Source organism: Anastrepha ludens, chromosome 4, assembly GCF_028408465.1.
Source record: "Anastrepha ludens isolate Willacy chromosome 4, idAnaLude1.1, whole genome shotgun sequence".
In the NCBI taxonomy this organism is placed as follows: Eukaryota; Metazoa; Arthropoda; class Insecta; order Diptera; family Tephritidae; genus Anastrepha; species Anastrepha ludens.
Genome location: NC_071500.1, coordinates 13,064,570 through 13,088,415, shown reverse-complemented (window position 1 = coordinate 13,088,415; position 23,846 = coordinate 13,064,570). Strand labels below are relative to the sequence as shown.

Below are 23,846 nucleotides of genomic sequence, written 5' to 3'. Positions count from 1 at the left end.
CATCGGTATTGACTGTGCCCGTGAAAATGATGCGAGTGAAACGAGTGCTGTCCAATTATTTTATTAAAATTGTAGTGAATTAGTATATTTTGATTGTAAAAATGAAATTTGCCGAACACTTAGGCGCGCATATAACACCGGAATGGCGAAAACAGTATATAAACTACGAGGTATGAACCGCATTTGAGACGTGTCTTATTTACGTTTTCGGATGTTGGCCAGTGAAAAGTGAAAATATTGTAGATACTGGTGCAGCGGGTGGGTGATCAATGGCAGCAACTGTCATTGGGATGCATGACGTCATAAAAGCTTAGAGGCAGCTGTCAAAGTACAGAGCTTTTATTTTAGCGGAAAAATGTGTTTGAAGTGCGCATGGCCCGAAATAGACACCTGTTGCTGAGTGTTTAGAAGATTGTGATGTAAACAAAATGAAAACCTCATTGTTTTTAGGGCATTTGTTTACAAACAATTCATGTAAACAAAACGAGCTTTCAAGTTTTAGGAGGTTAAAATGCTGAGTTTAGTAACACCCATGCGACGAGAGTGTATGTATGTATACTCATATTTGTATGTATACTCGTATAAGTAGATGCTAAGCTTTATGGGCTTGTAAACGATTTTATGCTACAAAAAACACTACAGTCTTGTGCAAAATATAAGCACCGTCCATTAATTATTTATTGCTTATTTACTTTTATTTTTCACTACGGCACCAGGAAATGAAGGCAATGCTGTATGCGGCCGTAGAGCAGGCGCCCTCTGCAGAGCTCGTCGATCCGGAGGTGCTGTCGCGCTACTTTGCCAAATTCGATGAGCAATTCTTCCATTACTGTGACAAAGAGTTGGCCAAAATTAATACCTTCTACTCCGAAAAGATGGCTGAGGCTACACGCAAATATGGCAATCTTCGTAGTGAACTCAGCGAAACGCTGGAGATGGGTGCGGTGAAGAAGCAACCCGCTTGGAAGTACAAGACACCATTGGGCAAGAAGAATGTACCTGCGCGCAAGATCCAGGATCTCAAATTAGCATTTAGCGAGTTTTATTTAGGTTTGATTTTGCTACAAAACTACCAGAATTTGAATTTTACCGGTTTTCGCAAGATACTCAAGAAACACGACAAGCTCTTGAATGTGTGCGATGGTGTCAAGTGGCGTGAGGAGTATGTGGAAGCAGCGCATTTCTATGTTAACAAGGATATCGATCGACTCATTCAGGAAACGGAACGCGCCTTCACCAATGACATCGAGGGCGGCGACCGCCAGAAGGCAATGAAACGTTTGCGCGTGCCGCCGTTAGGTGAACAGCAAAGCCCGTGGACCACCTTTAAAGTGGGTCTCTTCTCGGGCGCTTTTGTGGTGCTCTTTCTCACAGTCATATTGTCGGCTATATTTCATGGCTTCGGCGAAGATTGGCGCGTAGGTTTGCGCATGTTTCGCGGCCCCTTGCTAATCATTGAGTTTCTCTTTCTATGGGGCGTCAACGTGTATGGTTGGCGTTCATCGGGCGTAAACCATGTACTCATCTTCGAGCTGGATCCACGCAATCACCTCTCCGAACAGAATATCATGGAAGTGGCCTCGGTTTTCGGTGTGATTTGGGCAATTTGTGTGCTGTGCTATATTTATTGTGACTCGCTTGCAATACCACAATATTCGGCAGCAATTTTTCTTTACACAACAATGTTTGCATTTCTACTCAACCCCACGAAGACGTTTCACCATGAGGCGCGTTACTGGGCGGTGCGCGTGCTGAGTCGCGTTGTAATGGCGCCATTTTTCTTTGTAACCTTCGCCGATTTTTGGCTCGCCGACCAACTGAACAGCATTGTGCCCGCCTTTCTGGATATACCATTCATTATTTGTTTCTTTGGTGAATATTCCAGCTGGCACACAACGGGCTATGGTAAGTGACCGTTTTGCTAATTATAATTTAATTGTTATTCCATTTAGGCTCACAACTCAAATATTGTAGATGGTAGCAGATGTGTGCAAGACATCTCAATCGTGCGTCCGGTTGTGGCCATTTTGCCGGCTTATTGGCGATTCGCTCAGTGTATTCGGCGCTATCGTGACACGCGTGAAGCTTTTCCGCATCTGGTGAATGCTGCCAAGTACGCGACATCCTTTTTTGTTGTAATATTCTCTTACAAATTCCAAACAACTGAAGGTGAGTGAACAAGCATCGTTTAATGGCTGATGTTATCAGGCATCTAAAGCCGGAGAATCAAGGTGGTGGCCCAACGTAGGATTGCTTTACTGGCTTTGCTCGCTTTGAACTGCTTTGCTTAATATTGAAAATTTCTATGGGCAAATGGTAGCTTTGAGTGATTTCAAACTAATAGGAAAATAAAATGAAATGTCAAAGACCAAAAAAGAGTTGTTAAATAGAATATTGCGCTATTCGAAATTTCAAAGCACTTCAAGCGCTTGAGGCAAAGCTGCTATTTGGCCAACTTTCGTAAGTTACGGAATTTTTCTGTTTTTTTTTTTTTTGACAGTTTTTCGTAGCAAATCAGCCGTGCGTTGGGTCACCATCTTTAGCTATTAGTAACGAATTTATTAAGGGGACAGAAACCTGTAAAAATTCGAAAAAAAACATTTTTTTTTCATAAAATGTTAATATAATCCTTTAAGAATATATCAAAAAAATGTTAGAACGTAAATTTAAGTATTTCTTATATTATAGACCGTCAACCGTGACGACTCTTTTCTTTGCGTTCGAGCGCTGGGAGAGGTACAGTAACGTTGTATTCAAACTTTCGACGCGTTTTTCTCAAAACTATATTTTTCGATTTGGTGTGCACGATAACTCGAAAAGTTATTGACCGATCTTCCTGAAATTTTGCACACATCTTTTTTATGAGATTACTTTCTATGTGAATTTACAATTTTTCGAAAAAATAATTTTTTCAAAGCAAAAATAGTAGGAAAATTCGAGAAGCCCCGTTGTGACCTTCCTGGAAGAATTGAGTGTACATCCGCCATTTTAAATGTTAAGAAAAAAAAATGTATATTATATTAATGTATAAATAAACAGTATGCCAATTTTGAAAAATATATTGGCTTCTTCATTTTAAATAATTTTAATGAAAATAAGGGAAAATATGGCCGTTTACTGGTATCTGTCCCCTTAAATGCGTATCTATTTTTGTGCTTATAATTATTTGTTTTTAAATTACAATACTTACTGCAATATGTCTCAATTTAAGTATTATCACTTTATTTTCGTATGTTAGCTATTCATGTCATTATTTTTTTTATTTTTCTTCAAAATAAATTTCGGGTAGCCACACTTGAAACTTTGCCACTCAAAAGTACAGAAAAGCCTACAAGGCAGACATAAAACGTTCATATGTACTTATATTCAGGTACATAATAACGTACCTAGGCATATACATATACTAGGTTGTTCAATAAGTTTTGCGACTCGATAAGAAAAAAACAATTTTATGGTTCGAAATTCACTTTATTATTCAGTACTAGCTTTAACCCGCGGCCCGGCTCGCGTAGGAGTAGTTTTGAGGGATTGAGGATATGTATATAAAAGAATTACAATCAATAATTTCATAGAAAATAATTTTTTATTCATAACCACAATATTACAATACCCGTTGCTATGTCTCGTTGAATAAAATCAAAACCAATCAGAAAAATATCAAGCAAAATTATTTTTATTAATTTTCTATCTCAAACCGTTTTTGAGCTTTGCATTTGGCTCATAGTTGAACAGCTTATGCGGATTATGAAGTCTAGAGTGTGCTATAAATAGTGGGAAATAGGAAAAACTAAGATTTTTTAGATTAAATTTAAGTAAATATACGATTATTAGTGACGAATGAGAGTGGTGGCGCGGCCTGGGGGCTGTGGGAAGGGAGTTCCATCATAAAAACATGCCCATAACCTTCATTGGGTGAAAATATGAATGTATAAAAATTGTTACGTCATTTGGTGTTGTCGTTTCGTAGTGATGCGCGGACAACGTACAGACATTCATCTTTATAGTATAGATAGTTTCCCTCAACATCTATACACTTGTTCCAACGGGAAACCAATTTATAAATTTTATCCTTGAAGTGGGAATCTGCAAGGGCTGCAAAATACACGTCCACAGCTGTTATGATCTCATCATTTGATGAAAAACGCTTTCCACGCACACATTTTTTTAGGTCTGGAAACTGATAGAAATCGCTAGGGGCCAAATCTTGTGAATACAGTGGAATCTCCAACAATTCGAACTTTAATTCACGGATTTTAGCCATAGTCAAAATGCTCTTGTGACAAAGAATTTTTTTGCAAGCTGGGTATTTTTTCCTTCAGCTGGTCTGAAAGGTCCCAATAATATTCATAATTTATTCTTCTCCTAGTTTGCAAGTAATCCACTCACAAAATTCTTTTCGCATTCCAAAAAAACTGCCTTCTTGGCCGATTTCTGGACACGAACTCAAATCGCAGCCGAAGAACCAATTTCAAACCGCTTTTTAGCCTCTTATTTTGATTTGGGATCATACTGATAGACCCAAGTGTCATCCATAGTGATTAATGGATGCACAAAATCCACTTTATCTCGAAAATGCTCTAAAAGTCGCTAAGAAAGTCGCATTGGAATGTGGATTTGTTCCATTGTTTGCGAATGTGGCACCCATTGCACACACAGCTTTCTGAAACCCAATACTTCACTCAAAATATTGCTCACACTGCCCAATGAGATGCCTAGGACTTCTACTAAATCTCTTTAAGTCACTCGACGCTTTGCCGATAAGATATTCTGTATATTCTCTACGTTTTCTGGTGTTCTTGCTGATTTTGGACGTCCGTGACATGGATCCCTTAAAGGATTGTGCGACGACACTAAGATTCATCAACCCATCTTTCTACTGTACTAATAGATGGCGAAAAGATCTTCTACACTTTCAACATTCGTTCATAAATTTCCTCTGCTTTAAAACTTCCAAAAATAAAAGCTCAAGCACTGCACGATACTTGATTTTATCCATTGTGAAAATACCGTGACACGTCGATACTAAATGGCTTGCAAATAAAGAATGCATTAACAAATTGAAATTGAACTTCTCATATATGGGTAAGACTCCGTCAGAAAATATGAGATTTGCAAGTGGTCTTTCGATTTCTTTGAAACTTTGGGAAATATTAGTTCTAGGTAAGATACATTCGAGCCTAAAAGGATTTTGAAAAATTTTCAAAATTGAGTCATCTACGCCATGTTGAAAATCGGGACCGTGTTTTTTTCAAAAATCAATATTTCTTGAACCGTTGGATGGATTTCAATGCAATTTACAGACAATATAGAAACAAATAAGTAGTTTAAATTAGTATTATGTTAAAAAAAAAATTTCGAAATTTTGACCAAAAAAAAGTCAAAAAAATTTTTTGAATCAATTTTTAGTTGATTTGGCCAGTTTTTTAGATTTTCTGTTATACACGTAACGATTCCTTATGATTTAACCTTTATTTTGAAAAAAAAAATTTTATGGTGTCTATAATAGTTCTCGAGATATTGCGATTTTAGTGGAAGCGCGCACCGTGAAGTTCGCGGTTACGCAGCGCGGGAGTAGAAAAACGCGCACAGACCTGCAGCAGTCTGCTCCAGTCACTTCATACAGGAACACATAACGCAGCGCGCATTGCACACCTGTTACCTAAACCGTGCGTGCGCGCTTCCACTAAAATCGCAATATCTCGAGAACTATTATAGACACCATAAAATTTTTTTTTTCAAAATAAAGGTTAAATCATAAGGAATCGTTACGTGTATAACAGAAAATCTAAAAAACTGGCCAAATCAACTAAAAATTGATTCAAAAAATTTTTTTGACTTTTTTTTGGTCAAAATTTCGAAATTTTTTTTTTAACATAATACTAATTTAAACTACTTATTTGTTTCTATATTGTCTGTAAATTGCATTGAAATCCATCCAACGGTTCAAGAAATATTGGTTTTTGAAAAAAACACGGTCCCGATTTTCAACATGGCGTAGATGACTCAATTTTGAAAATTTTTCAAAAGCCTTTTAGGCTCGAATGTATCTTACCTAGAACTAATATTTCCCAAAGTTTCAAAGAAATCGAAAGACCACTTGCAAATCTCATATTTTCTGACGGAGTCTTACCCATATACGTTTATACATATATACTCTTCATAACGAAAAACATGAACATAACGAAAAACAAAAAAAAAAATAAATAAATAAAAAGTAGGCTAGTAGCAACGCCTTCTCTTATCAAACCGCAAAGCTTATTGAACAACCTAGTATGTACTTGTATGCAATAGATATAGTATATGCTTCCAACAAGCTTTTTATCCAACTTACGATACTGAAAATTTATACGAACATCAGTTTTTTGTTCTATGTTCGTATGTGTGCGTACTTCGTCCCTGTAGGGGATTAGGCTCACTTTACATTAACATTAAATAGAGTTGCTATGCCTCAATTTACAAGCAGAAGACAACAATCGAAAAAACCCGAACATTTTCGTGAAAAGGTAGGACTCAAGACTAACAATATTTTAATGCACTTTATTATCAATAAAATCTTACTCTAATGAATTAAATTACATCGCAAATACATTTTGAGAGTACATACATACATATATATTTTACCAAGTCTCAGTACATAAATTTATTCTTAGGTCATAGATTTATATTTCTCGACACTGGTGTCATTCGAAGTTTTTAAAGTGCAAATGTAATATTTGTAATAATTGTAAAATTCTTGCCGCTCCATATCGAAGACATTTAATTGTATCGGATATGGTGTGTTAACCTGCTTCCTTCAAGTGTCCACTGCGAAGGTAAATTCAATTACTCGATTAAGCTACTGCGTTCGCTTAATTTTTGCTGTTGTTGTTGTTGTTGTTGTAGCAGCATAAATGTACGGGGAGTACTCTGAAATGACAGTCCTTGGCTGGATATAGAGTCGGTGTCAGAAAATAAAAAACCGGTATTTTTCTTGTAACTTCAAGATATATTACGTTCTGCCTTTTGCTGCATAATAGTCCCACTCAAGGGCTACGATGCCGGTACTAACTCAGGTTGGTGTCGTTCGAAACTTTTCCGTAAACGCAACCAAACAAAAATGAGTGAGAAGTACGCGAAGCGTTTCGAGGCGGTATTTTTATGAACGCATTCAAAAGGGCCGAAATTATCTTACGCCACGGCTGCAAAAGTAATCAAAAAATCAAAATAGTTTGTTGTGATGTCGAATCAGCGGTATAAGGCGTACAAAAATGTTGATGACCTTTCCGAGCGTGGCTTGAAGCAAGTGACGACAAAAAAGCAGAATAAGGTGATCGTCCAACTTTTTAAGCGGGACCCTTCTTTGTGACTACGCTAAGCACGATCAGTTCTTGCTAAAAAGGGAATAAATGTAAGTATCAACACCATCGAACATCGACTAAAGGAGGCGAACAAATCCTACCGTCCTTCATCATCAAAACCACTGCTCTCAGAAAAACACATTGAGAAACAACAAAACAAGCAATTGGCGGCACAGTATTGGACTGGCCTTCCAAGTCCCCAGACGCCAACCCCTTTGAAAATATGTGGGGAACTATGAAAACACATCTAGCCGGAAAGCCAGTCCATAATTTAAAACAACTCGTGCGTCCAGTTCGCAGTCCTAGTTTGTCGACGAGCTACGCAGAAAAGCTGGTTCCAAGCATGAAGAATATGCCAGGCTATACTCGGGAACAATGAAGACTACACGGCTTATTGAGTAATTCCCGACTAGAAATTTTGGTAAGGCGGTGATTAGGCGCAAATAAGGCAGACCGCACTCCAAATTTGCGCCTCATAAGGCAGCCAAACTAGGCCCAAGTCCCGAAAGGTATCGCCACCCATCTGCCTCATTAGGCGCAGATTCGAAAAACCGAACTTCGCTAATACTCCGGATACCCTTCTACAAATCAGTTAGGGATTCCAATTTATGCCTAAGTGAGACACTGCCACAGATTTTCGTGACCACAACCAAATTTGGTATTGTTCTGGCATGCCAATCTTTGCCTTGCCTAACGTGGGTCTGGTAAGGTAATAGTGAGGCGTGCCTCAGTAAGGCCTGCCTAATTCGGGCCTAACTGATTCTTCGGCATGCCTCACTGTAATTCTAGTCGGGTTGCGACGCGTAGTTTTGTACATACTTTCATGTAAAAAAAAATTTAAATATATAACTTTTATACTTCATGAATAATCGCGGTTTCTGTTTTCTGACACAGACGGTTACTCCGGGTCGTTTGGATTAGGTAGAAACGACTGTTTTTTGCTGCATTAACTTTCGCCAAGTGACACTCCCGTTCGGTATTGCTTCGAACAGTGCCTTATAACAAACTGAAGGTGATTGTGTGCATAATTTGTATTATTAGGCGCACAACTAAGTTCCCAATAGAAGCCGCCAGCAGTGTGTGCTAGTCGATTCTAATATAACCTAAACGTCATAAACCAAGCTTAGATATATGGTAAACAAACTGCTTCCACACATTAGTGATTTTGTTTTGGTTTTGTGAAAATGTTTGATTTTGTGTCGAATAATCGTCATTTGCGGGAAGTGTTGATTTTTCTCTGTCATTCGAAAAAAACAGCGGCTGAAGCGCATCGAGAGCTACAAAAAGTTTATGAAGATGCTGTTTTAAGTGAAACAACGTGCCGAGATTGGCTGCGTCGCTTCAAAGACGGTGATTTTAATGTTGACGACCGTCCACGTGAAGGAATGCCACAAAACTTCGAAGACGCTGAATTGGAGGTATTGTTCAATGAGGATCCATGCCAAACGCAAGAAGAGCTTTCTTTAGTGTTAGGAGTTACCCGCCAATCCATTTCCAAGCGATTGCATGCTTTGGGAATGTTTCAGAAACAGGGGACTTGGGTTCCTTATGAGTTAAAACCAGGGAATGTTGAACGTCGCTTTTTCGCCAGTGAACAACTGCTCTAGCGGCAAAAAAGGAAGGGATTTCTTCATCACATCGTGACGGGTGATAAAAAAATGGATTCTTTACAGCAATCCAAAGAAAAGAAAGTCATGGGGACTGCCCGGTCACTCTGCGAAGGTTATGCTATGTAGTTGGTGTTATTTATTATGATGCGATTGAGCCGAGCACTGGGCGAGAAGCGTCCGCCATACGCGGAGAGACATGAAAAAGTGATTCTACAGCATGACAACCATCAGCTTCGCGTGGTCCAACCCGTTAAAACCTACCTGGAAACACTGAAATGAGAAATCCTATCCCACCCACCATATTCTCCAGATATTGCGCCGTCCGATTATCACCTGTTCCGATCAATGGCACCAGCAGTTCCATTCATATGAAGATATCAAAAAATGGCTTGATCCGTCGATAGCCTCAAAAGATGAACAGTTTTATTGCGACGGTATACGAGATCTACCAGAAAGATGGGAAAAAGTAGTCGCCAGCGATGGGCAATACTTTCAATGTAACCATTTTTTCAGAATAAAGTTGTATTTTTATCAAAAAAAAAAGCGAGAACTTAGCGCGCCTAATATATATCTTTTATACAATACTTCATGAATAATCGCGGTTCCTTTTTTCTGACACAGACTGTTAATCCGTTGGATTAGGTAGAACCGACTGCCTTTTGCTGTATTAACTTTCGCCAAGTGAGACTCCAGTCGGGTATAGGCTCGCCAGTATTTCCAAAACCACACATTTCTTTACACTAATAATACAATAAGATAATTTCTCCTAGAAGATTCAATTATATTCATCACCAGCAGTGCTATGAAGACGGACTGCCAAATTGCGCAAACTCTCGGATAATTCAGTTCACTAATCAGTTCAATAAAAGATGATTATTCGGCTGTCAGCGAATATTGATAGAATCAACTGATGGTATGACCTAGCTAGTGTCATGAATAATTTAACGAAAAAACTAAGCTTGTGTAGGTGATATACGAAAAAAGTCCAGACAGTTCTTGCTCATATTGCTTCGTTGCCGTCTAAACAACGACTGATTGGACGAGTTTGTTAAATGAGCGGGCAGAATTCTGCTCCCGAGTATCCGTTGACATTACAGCTGCAGTTGCTGGCTCAATTTCCATTTTCGCCATAGCTGAAAGCAAAACCTATCTATTGTCTTTGATTTGTGGTCTGAACAAAGACCGTGAGCGGGCAGGCTTCTGCTGCCAAGACCTCTATGATGTGGCAGTTGAAGTTCATCTATCATCCTTGATTCGAAAGTATACGACATTGAGTGTGTAGTAATTTACCGTGAAATATATAAGGAAAAGAGTGTTTCTGAAAGCAATGTTTGTTTGCTAGCTATGTACTTACATTTTCGCTCCATTGAGAAAATAAAACGATCAGTATTATTTAACAAAATTATTTTATTCCACGAACTTTAATAGGCAGTTTATGATTTCATATTTAAATACAGGAAATGTAAGGTACATCTACAACTATGCTCCAAAGTGTATATATTTATATGCAGTATTATTTTCACAGCCTTGGTGGCAATAAATTAAAAAATCCAAACCAGTATCACAGTCCTCCTTTAAAATGCTAAAATAATTATGTAAATCAGCTGAAAACTTCTGCCGAGAAACATGCCATAAATGTAAGTTCTATAAGCCTCTCAGAAGGGAAACAAAGGAAACCTTAAGTGAGATGGCTCACAACGATTATGAAATAATTTACCATACATCGCCTAAAAAGGACAAAGTTTTGTGTGACCCGTCGCATTGCCTTTGCGCCAACAAACAACAAATGCCCTTACCATTTCTATGGTTTCTGACTCTGCTGCACAGAGAAGTGTATATTCGTATGAGTTAGATAAGACAACTTTACTGAAATATGTACATTAATGCTTGCTTATAAGTACTACATAAGTGCGGCAAATATGAAATTACATTGAAAGCCATGTAAAACCATGACAACATTTGGCTTCTCAGTCTGTGTTAGATTTCTAAGTAGTTTCTTGTTTAAAATACACCGTAAAGCCAAAATTTGGAAACTATACTACATATACAATACATATATGTGTATAATAAAGGGTTACCCAAAATATTCTATAACAAATTACGGGTTATTATACAATACCTCATCGCATCTTTAGTCACAGCTTATTTGTATTCATATGCAAAAGAAAATATCTAATATTCGGTTTTCTGATTGTAAGGAAAGGAGTAATAGGGCGCAGGCCGCCGCAGAATGCCTGATTTTAAAGTTGAGTCTTGCTCTAGTCGCCCAATCACTGAGAAGACAATAAAATAAAACTAAGGGTATAAAGTTGACGTATTAAGAATTTAGGCAGTGACAGGTAACTAAGCATCTACCACCAAAGAGATTTGAACCTTTTGAAAAAGCTGGTTAAGGAAGAACGGGACAAATAGAAGCAATTTGTGCCATGGTAGATAATGCTGTATGTATGGTGGGACTAGCGGGGGAATAATACAGTAACACATGTTAAAAATGCTTGAAAAAGTATGGTCAATAATGGACCTTTATCCGGCTTTCAGCGAATTTGACAATATCAGCTGATAGGCTGACGTAAATGGGGTCACTGAGTGGTTTGTTTACGTAAAAAATAAGATTCTGTTAGTGATATAAAATTAGCACAATGTCACGTCATTGCTGTCTGAACAACGACTGATCGGATCGTGCAGAATTCGGCTGCCGAATCCTCGTGACGTAGTTACTCATGGGGAAAAGAGTTTTAAAGGTGTTCTACTTAGGGGACCTTTATTAGGCTCTGAGCGTATTAGCTGGATGTGCTGATGTCACTTGGGATGTGTTTCACAAAATTGAGATTGTGGTAGTGATAAAAATCAACAACACACAGAACCAGTGACGTGGAATCTAAAGTTCCCTTCAAACTTATTTTTTCACCATACCTAACCAGCAAACCTGTTAATCTATCATCTTTAATAGTAAGCGAAGTTCCCTGCACAATTCTCCTTTTCACCATAGTTATTGGGAAAACCTTTTAAATCTATCATGCTTGAGAATAATACATTTTGAGCTGGTCAATCAACGGATTTTGAGCTCAACTATCAACTGTCAAAAAAGAAAGTTTCAAGTTTTTGCGTTCGTGTACTCTGTTATTTTAGATATTTTATTATTTGAGAACAAATAGTTAATTATTCTTCGTAGAATTGTTGCTGTAAACGAATCTCATTAAATGTATGCTGCAATCCCGAGACTAAATTGTATTACTGATATGAAGCGATTCTGTGTAAAAAGGTCCAAATTAAATCGTCAACAATGCTTCTAGCAATTATTTTATTTGTAAACTTGTGTATAATTAAAAGTAAACTGAAAAAATTAAAAAAAAAATCATCATTTTCAGATTTATTCAAATATATTTTGTGAAACATCTTCGTCCCTTTTTAACATTTCTATAAAAATACATTTTTTTTATTTTTTATTGTAGTATAAGATACGCATTAAAAAAAAAATATTTTGAAAGAATTATTACTTATTTTGATCAACATTTTAAGCGAAACTATTTTTTTTCGAGATAAAGACTTCCTCGAATTTTTTTATTGATTTTATTAATAGCTTATGTTATCTGCTTTAAGTGTTAGAGTGGTGGAGAATACCGAACTATGTATAAAAAAATAAATATATATTTCTCCTCACTCCTTCTTCACTCTGCTCAAGTTTAACTACTCAGCCTTAGCAGCCAGTACCCTTGAAAAACTGTAATGAAATAATTATTTATAATAATTACTCTTACAAAATAATTCAATATAAGTATTTTTTTGATTTAATGCATCTTTTGAGAATACGAATGGGAATGATGATCTCAGTATTCTAGAGCGATTGAGAACGCCAATGCGTATGCGGCTGTGTATTCGAATAAGGCAAAGAATACGAAATCGGTAATGTACGAGTATACAAATACGAGTACGAATACGATCACGTATGATTTTAAAATAAATAAAATTAGATAAGCGTTTCTTTATGGTTAAGCCTTCGTTGGCCAACCTGGTTTGGCCAGACGTTTTCGACTTTGGAGGTAATTTAACATATTTCTATTACAGCTAACGACTTGAGCTTTCTAAGCCAGGTAGCTTCCTAAAATTTGATTTTCTATCGATTTATGAATATAACCTTTTAAAAGGAATCCTCGAATACGACGAAAAAGAGTCAGACCCGGGTGCCCAAACAAAGGTCTTAAAAAACGTGTCCAACGGAGGGTTAAAGTCGGGTACAAGTAGCTCTTGAATTATTTAACTCTACCTTTTTGGAAACTTCTGAGTTTTTTTCACGTTTCTGAGTTTTTGAAATTCACATTACCAAGTTTTAATTTAGATAACTTAATATTTGTGTGCTTCCCTGCTCCTGAAAATTTTCACGTACCAGACATAAGCGCCTCTACTTCAATTGATTGAAATTAAATTACTTTTGACGTGATAACGTCTTATAATTCGATTTAACAGGCTGCACGCACGAAAAAATGTGTCGTTACCTTGCTCATTTGTCGTTACCTTGCTCAATTGTCGTTACCTTGCTCATTGCCGTTACCTTGAATGAACTGCAAGCGAAAGCGCGGAACGAACGACAAAGCAAACAAAGCAAACGAAAGGCAACGTTCGACATCTTGCTCTCTCCTATTTAAGTCAGCGTATATATGTATGTATATGCGCATATGTACATATATGTTTAAATTCACGTATTTGTATTTGCATGTGCCTTCTTATTGATTATTATTAATTTGATTTACTTGAAGAATTTAAAATAAAACCAAGTTTGTTAATAATACCTGTTGTTTTAATGTTATTATAATTAATTCTTTTATTATATATGAAGGAAAAAATGTATGGGAATATTTACCATATACCTTATAAGATATGTTGTATACTAATATATGTATATAAACATGCATATACATATACAATTTCGCGCAATTTTCAAAAAGAACAAATCTATATGTAAAGATGCATACAAATCATATGGACATATCAAATATACGAATCTATTCCGTACGCAAGCAAATGTAAACTAATGTGCTTGAACTGCAAGCGAGAGCGCGGAACGAACGACAAAGAGCACAATCGGCCCCCGCGTTCGTCAACGTTCGACATCTGACTCTGTCCTACTTGAGTGAGCATATATATGTATGTATATATATGTATATGCGCATTTGTATATAAATTCACATACTTGTATTGGCATATGCCTTCTTCCTGTGTGCATGGTAATGAACCATTTCTCTGTTGAGAATAGGACGATGATAGAAAAAGTAGGAAATGAAAGGGAGTGTTTCAAGTGTAAAGTGTCTTGAAAAAGGCAAATCGATGATGTTGCCTCTTAGTGTTGTTGACTTATTAACGTCTGATGCACAATTGAAATTGAAGATATCTTTCATGAATTTGATAAATGTTTCGTCATTTTTCACGTTTGTGTAAATGTAACTTGACCTATTCCATTGCAATTCCATTTACCTCCTCCTCTATATCCATACAAAATATCTATCAAACAAATAAAATTAAAATTTTGTTTTGAAAATTGCAACCATTCCATCAATATTTTCTTATGACGTTGTCACGTTAAACTATCGTCAGTAAACCGACTTTACAGACAACCTCTTTTTTTTAAATTTAGTTCTATTCACTTGGTTTTGTTTTTAATATCTATAAACCCTTATCGTCAAGTACCACAAATCCTATGCATCTTGTTGTGCCGGCAATTGGCGGCCCGCAAATTAAACAATATTCAAGTCCTTGTAGTTGTAGGCTGAAATCTTTATTTTTACAATTATTTTAAGTTCAATTATAAAAATGTATAAAACTTACATTTTGTTCGCTTGCGGCGCCTGTGCGCTCGAACAATGTAGAAATCAAAAATAATGAGTTTGACATTTGTATGAGGGAATGAGAAAATGGCAAACAGATGAGTGCGATGGGTTACCATCGCACTTTTCGCAACAAGCGTGAATGTAAAAGATTATTAAATGAATCGATAATCGCAACACATCTATTATTCATAAGCACTTAATTCGAATTTCTAAAAATTTTATGCTCAAACATAAAAAGCCTTACCGCTCATGGATTACACCATTATCAACGCATTCTTCTTATAGCTTATTTGAAGAAAATAATTTTGTCTAGCTACAAGTACAACACAAGTTGTATGTAGCGGGTGTTCTTGTAGTTTCATGAGAACTATCGATATCGATAACTACAATTTGACAACTAAGAATGGTAAACTGTGTTGACATTTATGTTCAGTAAGGTTTCGCTAGCTTCAAAATTGAGAAACGGTTTCAAATTGAGAAAATTTACTTAAAAAAAAATTAAAATCAGTTGACGAAGTTCATAGAGCACTAGCGGCATTATCAGTTCTTATTTCTGTTGAAATGAAGAAAGAGCTGCCGTTACGGTAAATGTCGAGCGCTATCGAGCTATGAGGACTGAATTTTTTTTTTCCAAAAATTTATCTACTAAATAGCGACGACATTTGCTTCCAACGAGACGGCGAAACTTGCCACCATTCATACAATGCGGCCAGAATTTTTGGAAGAAGTAGCCAAAAATTGGGCTTATCGAAGGCACCATGCAACTCATGGTTTTGGTGGTGGATGTGTAGCAGTTGTCTAAGTGACACATCCCAAAACCAAGTAGCACAAAAATGCCATTTCGATATACAGCTGCTTTTTATTAGTCGAACCATCTTAATTTTACTATGAATCTGCCTACGTTGTCTATTTTCTTCTCTACAATATCTTTCAAGTTCACGGTTGACAATTCCCCCAGCATTCCATGTCGTAGAGAACCCACAGCATCTTCTGCATCTATCGTTGTACGGCCACCCCATATTCCTGGTATAGACTCCTAAAGTCCAGTGGTCGGTTATTGCTGACGTAACTCTGAATATGTCTGCCCGTGGCTTTCTTAACCACTTGTCAGTTCTGGACTTGTTGAAGCTGGGTTATTTTTGTTTAGTTATTCTGCAGGTATCCGTGTTAGTCCATCTGTCAACGACTTGCTTCTTTAATAGAATAGCGAGAAGATATGCCTTTTGCGCATTCCTTGGAGACGGCCTATTTCTACCGTTTGGATTCATTATAAGATGCCCCCTATCTTGCCAGTTCATCAGCTTTCTTATTTTTTTCTAAGCCCCTATGAACAGGTACCCAGATGAAAGTGATATCTGTGGTGCGCGTTAATGCATTAAGTTTTTCCTTGCATTGTCTGACGATTTTCCAATTTGTTGTATGTGACTTAAAAGCTGCGATGACTGCATGGCTATCTGAAAAAATGCATACTTCCGATAGTTCTTGTGGATGGTTTTTAATTATCCTGCAAGCTTCCCTTATCCCGAGAACTTCTGCTTGAAAGATACTATTCCAATTCCCCAGGCGAAGAGATTTGGAAGCTACGAGGTCTTTCAAATATACACTGGCGCCGACGCCAAAGTTCATCTTGGATCCGTCAGTATACAGTGCAGTTATATTCTCTTTTGCAACTCATTCCCCCGGTGGACATGCGCCGGATATCATATTCAAAAAATAAAAGCGTCGAAATTATCTACCAGATTATACAGGAATTGGCCTCCACAAATGGAGGGACCTACAGTTTTAAGTCGACTCCGAACGGCAGATATTTTTACGAGGAGCTTTTTCATGGCAGAGGAGGTTTGCCATTGCCTGCCGAGGGGCGACCGCTATTAGAAAATTTTTTTTCTTAATTTGGGTGTTTCACCGAGATTCGAACCGACGTTCTCTCTGTGAATTGCAATGGTAGTCACGCACCAACCTATTCGGCTACGGCGGCCGCCTGTCTGTTAGTTGGCTAAATAACAGTCCAGAGTATTGTTTAGAAACGGGCGGAAACATTTTACCGAGAATAGACACGAAAAAAGGAAATCAGTAATGGATTTCAAGCGTAATTATATTTGGCTGGAAAATCACAACCAGCGATGGTTCATGAGCTCGAGCACCTTGAAGTAAATAAAGTTTTTGTTCATCGCACCATTACTCGTTACAATGTTACCAGTCATAGCGAAACGTCATGGAGGTGGTCATTAAAATACTGCAACGTCACGTCAAATGGTTCAAAAAGAGAAGAAGCAACTTGAGCGGAGTCCTCTACGAAGTGCCAATCGAATGGCGAAAGAACTGAGAATATCTGCCTGCAGCATCCGCCACATGTTGAAAAATTATCTCAAAGTCAAGTCTTACAAGATCCAAAGGGCGCATGATCTCACACCAAAGCAACAACAAGTCGGACTTAAGAGAGCGAAGGAGTTGCTTCGCTTGGACGAAACCCATCAAATTCCGAACATTGTGTTTTCTGACGAGAAAATATTTTAAATTGAGCAATTCCTAAACTCCCAAAACGATAGGGTTTATTTGGCTAACCAATCATACCTGAATTTGAGGCAGCACCTGCCACAGGTAATAGTTCGGGCCGCTGTAACCGCATATGGGCGCTCTCCAATCGTTTTCATTGAGCCTGGCGTCAAGGTAAATGCGAAATATTATCGGGAGGTTACTTTGAAGCCGTGGACAGACAAACATTTCGGTGGCAGAACATGGGCGTTTCAACAACACTCGGCACCATCTCACAAAGCTCGAGTGAAGCAAGAATGACCCAAAAACAACCTTCATAACGTCCACAAAATAGTTCTCAAATTCAGCAGACGCGAATCCGATGGATTATTCTCTTTGGACCATTTCGGAGAGCAAGGTTCGAACTAAAAGATTCACCAGTCTTGAGGCGCTGAAAAAAGCCATTGTCTGCGAGTGAGCCAAAATACCTGAATGTCACATTCGGGCAGCTTCCGATTCATTTCTGGACCGTATCAAGGCCATAGTCAAGGCACAAGATGATCATATCGAGCAAAAGTAAATGAATTCTTAATTTTGCATTATTTTCACACATTTTTTACTTTGAATTGAATAAAAGTAATTTTCCAAACTAAATTTATGGCCTTTTTAATTGGTTACACTTCGAGTGCCGGACCCTGTAATAAAAATAATTTATTCCAGCAATAATTCTGTTTTGTGTTATCATTTTGAATTCTCAAGCTCTTAAAAAACACCCGGCATTCATATTGACTTCTGCCCATTATCTAGCTTGACTTGGTTCATTTGTCTGACCTGGCTGGCTGCTTATGTTGACACACAAAAAATTTAGCAACCGTAATTGGCATCTTGTCAAATAAGTTAAATTGACTGTTAATAACTTTTTCCCAGTAACGTATCCTAGTTCATTCTGTATAATTATGTATTGTGCAGATAATTTACTCATGTATTTTTACCTCTCCCTTCTGTCACAGCCACTTACGTTACATCGAAGAATAATCCGTGGTTCTACTGCTGGATTGTGGCGGCCATTGCCTCCTCCTGTTATGCTTACACGTGGGACATTAAAATGGATTGGGGCTTATTTGACGCCAAGGCTGGTGATAATCGCTTTTTGCGTGAAGAAATTGTCTACTCTACGACGGTGAGTGCACACAAACACTAACGCACATTGCAGTTCAAGTCTTCGCAGTCAATTATCTGGCCGGCAGCAGCTTTTTGGCTACTCCCCAATTGCCTTGCTGCTGTCAGTTATATTTTCATTGTTTTTTCGCCCAATTAGGCGCATATTTAGTTATCGGTATATGCTCATTTATAAGTGTATAGTATTATATAATACAATTACTTTACTGTTTATCGCTTTTCGCTACGAAGTGGTTCTACTACTTTGGCATTGTGGAGGATTTGGTGCTGCGCTTTGGTTGGACTGTGTCAATGAGTCTGATTGAGGCTGGCTACATGGAGGGTGATGTTATGATGACCATACTCAGCCCATTGGAAGTGTTTCGGCGTTTTATTTGGAACTATTTTCGTTTGGAAAACGAGCATTTGAATAATTGTGGCAAATTTCGTGCTGTACGTGACATTTCTGTGGCACCAATGGATTGTTCCGACCAGGTACGAATTAATTGAAAAATATGTATATCGCAAAAGTTTGAGCGCTAACATATCATATTGCCGCAATATTTCTTGGCTATTCAAATAACGATACATTGATGACTTTTCTTATTGACCGGTTAATTTTTTCTCTTTTCCAATGCACTCGACATATCTTTGGCAGACAACAATTTTACGCATGATGGACGATGAAGACGGCGTGTGCAATCGGCGTGGAAAAACCAAAGGTCTGTCGAAGAAGAAAGAGCAACAACGCCTGTTGCTGCTGCAAGGCGAATCTATCGAGGATTTATGCTCTTAAATGTCTAAAGACTTTGGTGTTTGTATTTCGATTATCGTGGGTGAACAAAATTCTAAAGAACATTTGTAAAAAAGCGCACAAATACAGCAATGGACAAGCGAAGAAGCAATGCAATACTGGATGTCATTAATCTCAATGTAGGTGTGGCAATAGGACATATACAGTGTAAAATAGCGGTAATTGAAAGCTTAATAGTGTGATTTATACACACATTTGTATGTGTAGCTGTATGTGTACGTGTTTATCTACTTAACACTTATTACTTAATACTTAAGTGTATCCATGTAGGCCAACTTATAAAAAACGTACTTAAGAGCTGCTTTATGCCGTTGACCGTTAACAAGAAAAAATTGTAGAAACAAGTAAGCCATATTTACGCAGCATTTATATGTATGTATGTATATATACTCACATGCAAGGTGGCGCAAAATTAATCATCCTATCGGAACATTCATAATTTTTGCATTATATTTGACACTTGTAAAGTAGACAGCTGCAGTATACAAACAGACAAGCAGTGGAGCGCGTAAAGGTGCTGACCCAATACAGGCTGACTTTGCTTGCTTGGCTTCGATAACTGGCAAAAATTAATGTAACAATACTGTCTTCTTCTATTTCTTCTCCTTTATTATAGGACTAAATTTTTTCATCAACAATTTTATACAAGAAATACAATTTCGTCCCCTTAGTATAACAATAGCCTATGTGCTCATAGGCTATTATTTTTTTATTGAATTTTTGGAATCTCCATCGTCGATTTTATATGTGGTCAAAATTTGGTCAAATTCTAGTTCCACAAAGTGGGTCAAAACATCAGTCAAAAATAATAAATATTTACAGACATAGCGAGATTTGAGTGAGAGCTACTTTCGACAAAAAGTTTGAAATTCATTTTCTCAAAACATCAAAAAATTTATAGGCTATTTTAATACTAAGGGGACGATTTGTTTGGTTATAAATAAAAAACAATTAAAAATATGTAAATTAATATCAATTATCGATAGAGCTGGATGTCCAATACTCATTCCAGCATTCCGGGTGGCCTCGTAGTCGCCAGTTTTCCCGTCATTGCAGGTTAAGCCAACTTATTGTCAGGCATGCGTAGCACGTGAGTTTTCCTCTCCCTTATTCGTCTTCGGCTCCAATTGATAATGTTTTCCGTATCACATATCTCTCTAATCCCTTAGTTTCGCATAAGGTCTCTCATAATTGATCGCAATGTTGTCTTCTCAGTTGTATCTACTCGGGTTTCAACGAACGCATGTTTTATAAATTCGAACTTTGCCTTAAATTCGATCTTAAGCTTAGGAAATTCGCATCCAGAAATTCGTGCTGCTTTATTCATGCGGTTGTTGACTTCGGCTGTTCTTTCACTGATGCCATATTTCGATGATATATTTATGGTAACCAGGTAGCCGCATTTCATAACCAGCTCTATACTCTTTCCACATACTGCCTGCTTACACCTGAGCGGTTGTTTAGCTATTGTCAAGCTCTTCATCTTGGCCACCAATATCTGAAGCTTTCTTGAAGGCATACCTCTCATCTGCTGAAGGTCCTCTTTGTTGTTCGACATTATAACTGCGTTATCGGCGTAGCACATTATCTTGATTTCAGATTCCTAATTACCGTCAAGGCATTGTTGTCAATGTTGCGTTTCCCGTGAATTTTAATTACATCTTTAAGCAAAAACCGATCAAAAGCTTTTGTCAGGTCGATAAAACATGAAAAATGTGTTTTTTTCATTCAATAGCCTTTTCGGCGAGCTGCCGCAAGATAAAAGAACTGTCGATCTGTTCTTTCAGAATCCTTGTTGCTCTTCTGTAATGCCAATTTCCTCAATATAGTCAGCTAACATTGTAGTAAAAAGTTTTAGCTCGGAGCTAAACAATGTAATTCCCCAAATAGTACTGAAATATATTAAATGAGACCAAGGACAGCTTTGCTTGAATCGCTTGAAGAACGGCGTGGTTTCAAGAAGCTCAATGCCCACTCCTGTCTTTAATGATTCATCCCTTCCTGCAAATGCTGTTTTTTCGGCACAAATGTAGACATTTTAGTGCCAGATAAAAAAATGATCTTTACGCTTCGAACGAATGTCAACTACTGCGATCGAGACCTCACATATACACCTTCAAATCACCAGTATTTACTAGAGCAAGCACAAAAATGGTATCAGCAGCGATACATCTTTTACGAGGTCGGGAACTTATTCCCATACCCAATAATTTGATTTGGTATACTCGTAGCTTCATTTGTGAATTTTGTTTTATATTGCAGGCAGACAAAACTGTGATTTACTTACAATTGTGTTATAAATAGTCAGAAGATACTGAAGCCCTAATTAAATACTTTTTTAAAGAATTCTTCAGCAATTCGTGCAAAACGTTGAACAAAGAAAATGGAGTTGGCAGATGTTCTTGTCGATTTAAATGTAGTTCGCGCACTCAAAACTTTCATCATTGACGTGATTGTCACCTTATCTTGAACGTTTTTACTATTATAAGAAAAAAATTGCAATATCTGATTGTTATGAGAGCGTTCAAAGGCTCCATTTGTCTATATAAGTTTCGAAAGACAAGCGAAACAAGTACAGCAACCAAAGCAGGCTTGCATTGGGCCAGCACCTTAATACAATTGACAAACGACTGCGGATTACCGGGGGGCAGTTAATACTAATTAAAATTCTAGTGTGACAGACGATTGATACGCGGAGTAGTGAAGAGCAGATTTGTTTATTGGATAGTTTTGTCGGTAAAAGATGGATCACGGGCAACAAATACGCCCTGATACTAAAAAATAACGAATAATTTAAAAATATCTTAAATTACTTTTTCCCAAACTACTCCGAAATAGCAAAACAATGAATGTAATTTCAAACGCTTTAATGCAAACTAACTAATCTCAGGGAATAGAACGAGAAATCTGCTCGTCCCTCTCCGTTCAGGTGGACAGTTGCTTTCTGCTAGTCGCCTGAAATTGGAAAAAACGCATTTTACAAATAAAACAAAAATCCTATAGAATACTTACTTCCGTTGCGCTCTTCATATTGTTCCAGGATTTTTAATACATAAATGATTGTTTTCACTTTTTCTTGTTCTTCTCCTTAAAAGTTTCTTTATTTTTCATTCACAGTAGATATTAACTGCCATTTTTTGGCAATGTTGCCATCGAAAATTCCCCTCAATCCGCTCAAATTAGGGGACTTATGTAAGTCTAGTTTTCACTCCGCATTCTTCTTCTTCTTGATTGGCGTGATAACCGCTTACGCGGTTTTAACCGAGTTTAACAATTCGCAATAGTTTAAGCACTTAATTCAGGAGATCATTTTGAATTAAGTCGCTAATCCCGATTAGCGGCACCGTCTGTCTATGTTGTAAAGGTCAAAATAAAGATTTCTATCACTCAAAATCAATTTTTGTTTTTGTACTTAGTAAAAAAGTTATTCCGAAACAAAATTGGATGATTAATTTTGCGTACTGTAAGTAATGAGTTCTGCAGTTTAAGTTAATGAAGTAAATAAAATCATGAAAATTAGATCAATTCAAACTGAAATACTCACCATCACATGTAACTGTACACTGTCAGTATTTCTATGTACATCTGTTTTCGTATATCCTTTTAATTTTTACATCGTGTTTGTCACTAATTTGCATTCGTTTTTATCTATCATTAAAATTTTCCTGCAAAAACACCCAGTTACTAGTGTACTTTTCCATAAGAATACAAATGTTTGTATGTCGAAATTTTCTGTAATATGTATGTAATTAACTTGAAAAATTGAATAAATGTTTGTTAAATATTTTTCGAAATGTTTGCCTCCTGTGAGTGTTAACGTGACGAGGTAATTTACAAACATAAAATATTGGGTAGTCGAAAAAGTCTTTTCGTATTTCTAATCAAACTTCAACTCATTTTTTTTCTTTTATTTATAATGAAATTTATTAAACCAAATATGTACCATTTTGGTCGACCACCTTTTGCCATTTTTCTTCTAGAGACATTATTCCAGCAGTGTAAAACTTTTGTGGTTTCTCGGCGAAAAACTGCGACAAGTAATTTCACAGGCTTCACTTGAAGCCAACTTTACTCCATTGAGGGAGTTCTGCATTGACCGAAACAAATGGTAGTCCGATGGTGCAAGGTCAGGGTATGGTGGATGCATCAAAACTTCCCAGCCAAGCGCTCCAGTTTGTGCCGAGTCATCAAAGATGTATGGGGCCTAGCGTTGTTCTGATGGAAGACGACGCCCTTTCTACTGATCAGTTCTGGCCGTTTTTTTTTGATTGAAGCAAGCAGTTGTTGACAGTAAAGTGTAGAATCAATCGTTCAAGCAGGCTGGATCAGCTCATAGTGGATGATTCCTTTCCAATCCCACCAAACACACAGCATAACCTTTCGAGGCGTCAATCCTGGCTTTGCGACCATATGTTGAGCTTCACCACCCTTGCACCATGATCTTTTTCGCACATTATTGTCGTATTTGATCCACTTTTCGTCTACTGTTACCATTCGCTTCAGAAATGTTTCGATTTCATTTCGTTTCAGCAAATAATCGCAGATGTTAATTCGGTCCATTAAATTTTTCACAGACAATTCATATGGTACCCAAACATCGAGTTTCATTTTGTAACCAGCCTTTTTTAAA

General features: G+C 37.3%; 1 protein-coding gene across 1 annotated transcript; it reads left to right on the top strand.

Annotated features, from left to right (window-relative positions):
* The first annotated feature begins 18 nt into the window (after positions 1–18).
* LOC128859700 (xenotropic and polytropic retrovirus receptor 1) lies at positions 19–22,947 on the top strand. Its single transcript, XM_054096717.1, has 6 exons — positions 19–170; positions 717–1,905; positions 1,975–2,169; positions 18,255–18,424; positions 18,655–18,897; positions 19,061–22,947. The coding sequence occupies exons 1-6, from the start codon at positions 102–104 to the stop codon at positions 19,196–19,198; spliced, it is 2,004 nt and encodes a 667-aa protein (XP_053952692.1). The 5' UTR covers positions 19–101; the 3' UTR covers positions 19,199–22,947.
* Positions 22,948–23,846: the final 899 nt, after the last annotated feature.

Coding starts and splice junctions, on each gene's coding strand:
- LOC128859700 (XM_054096717.1), top strand. CDS start 102: ATGAAATTTGCCGAACACTTAGGCGCGCATATAACACCGGAATGGCGA. Junction 1,906..1,974: donor CTGGCACACAACGGGCTATG/GTAAGTGACCGT, acceptor CAAATATTGTAG/ATGGTAGCAGATGTGTGCAA. Junction 2,170..18,254: donor CAAATTCCAAACAACTGAAG/GTGAGTGAACAA, acceptor CTTCTGTCACAG/CCACTTACGTTACATCGAAG.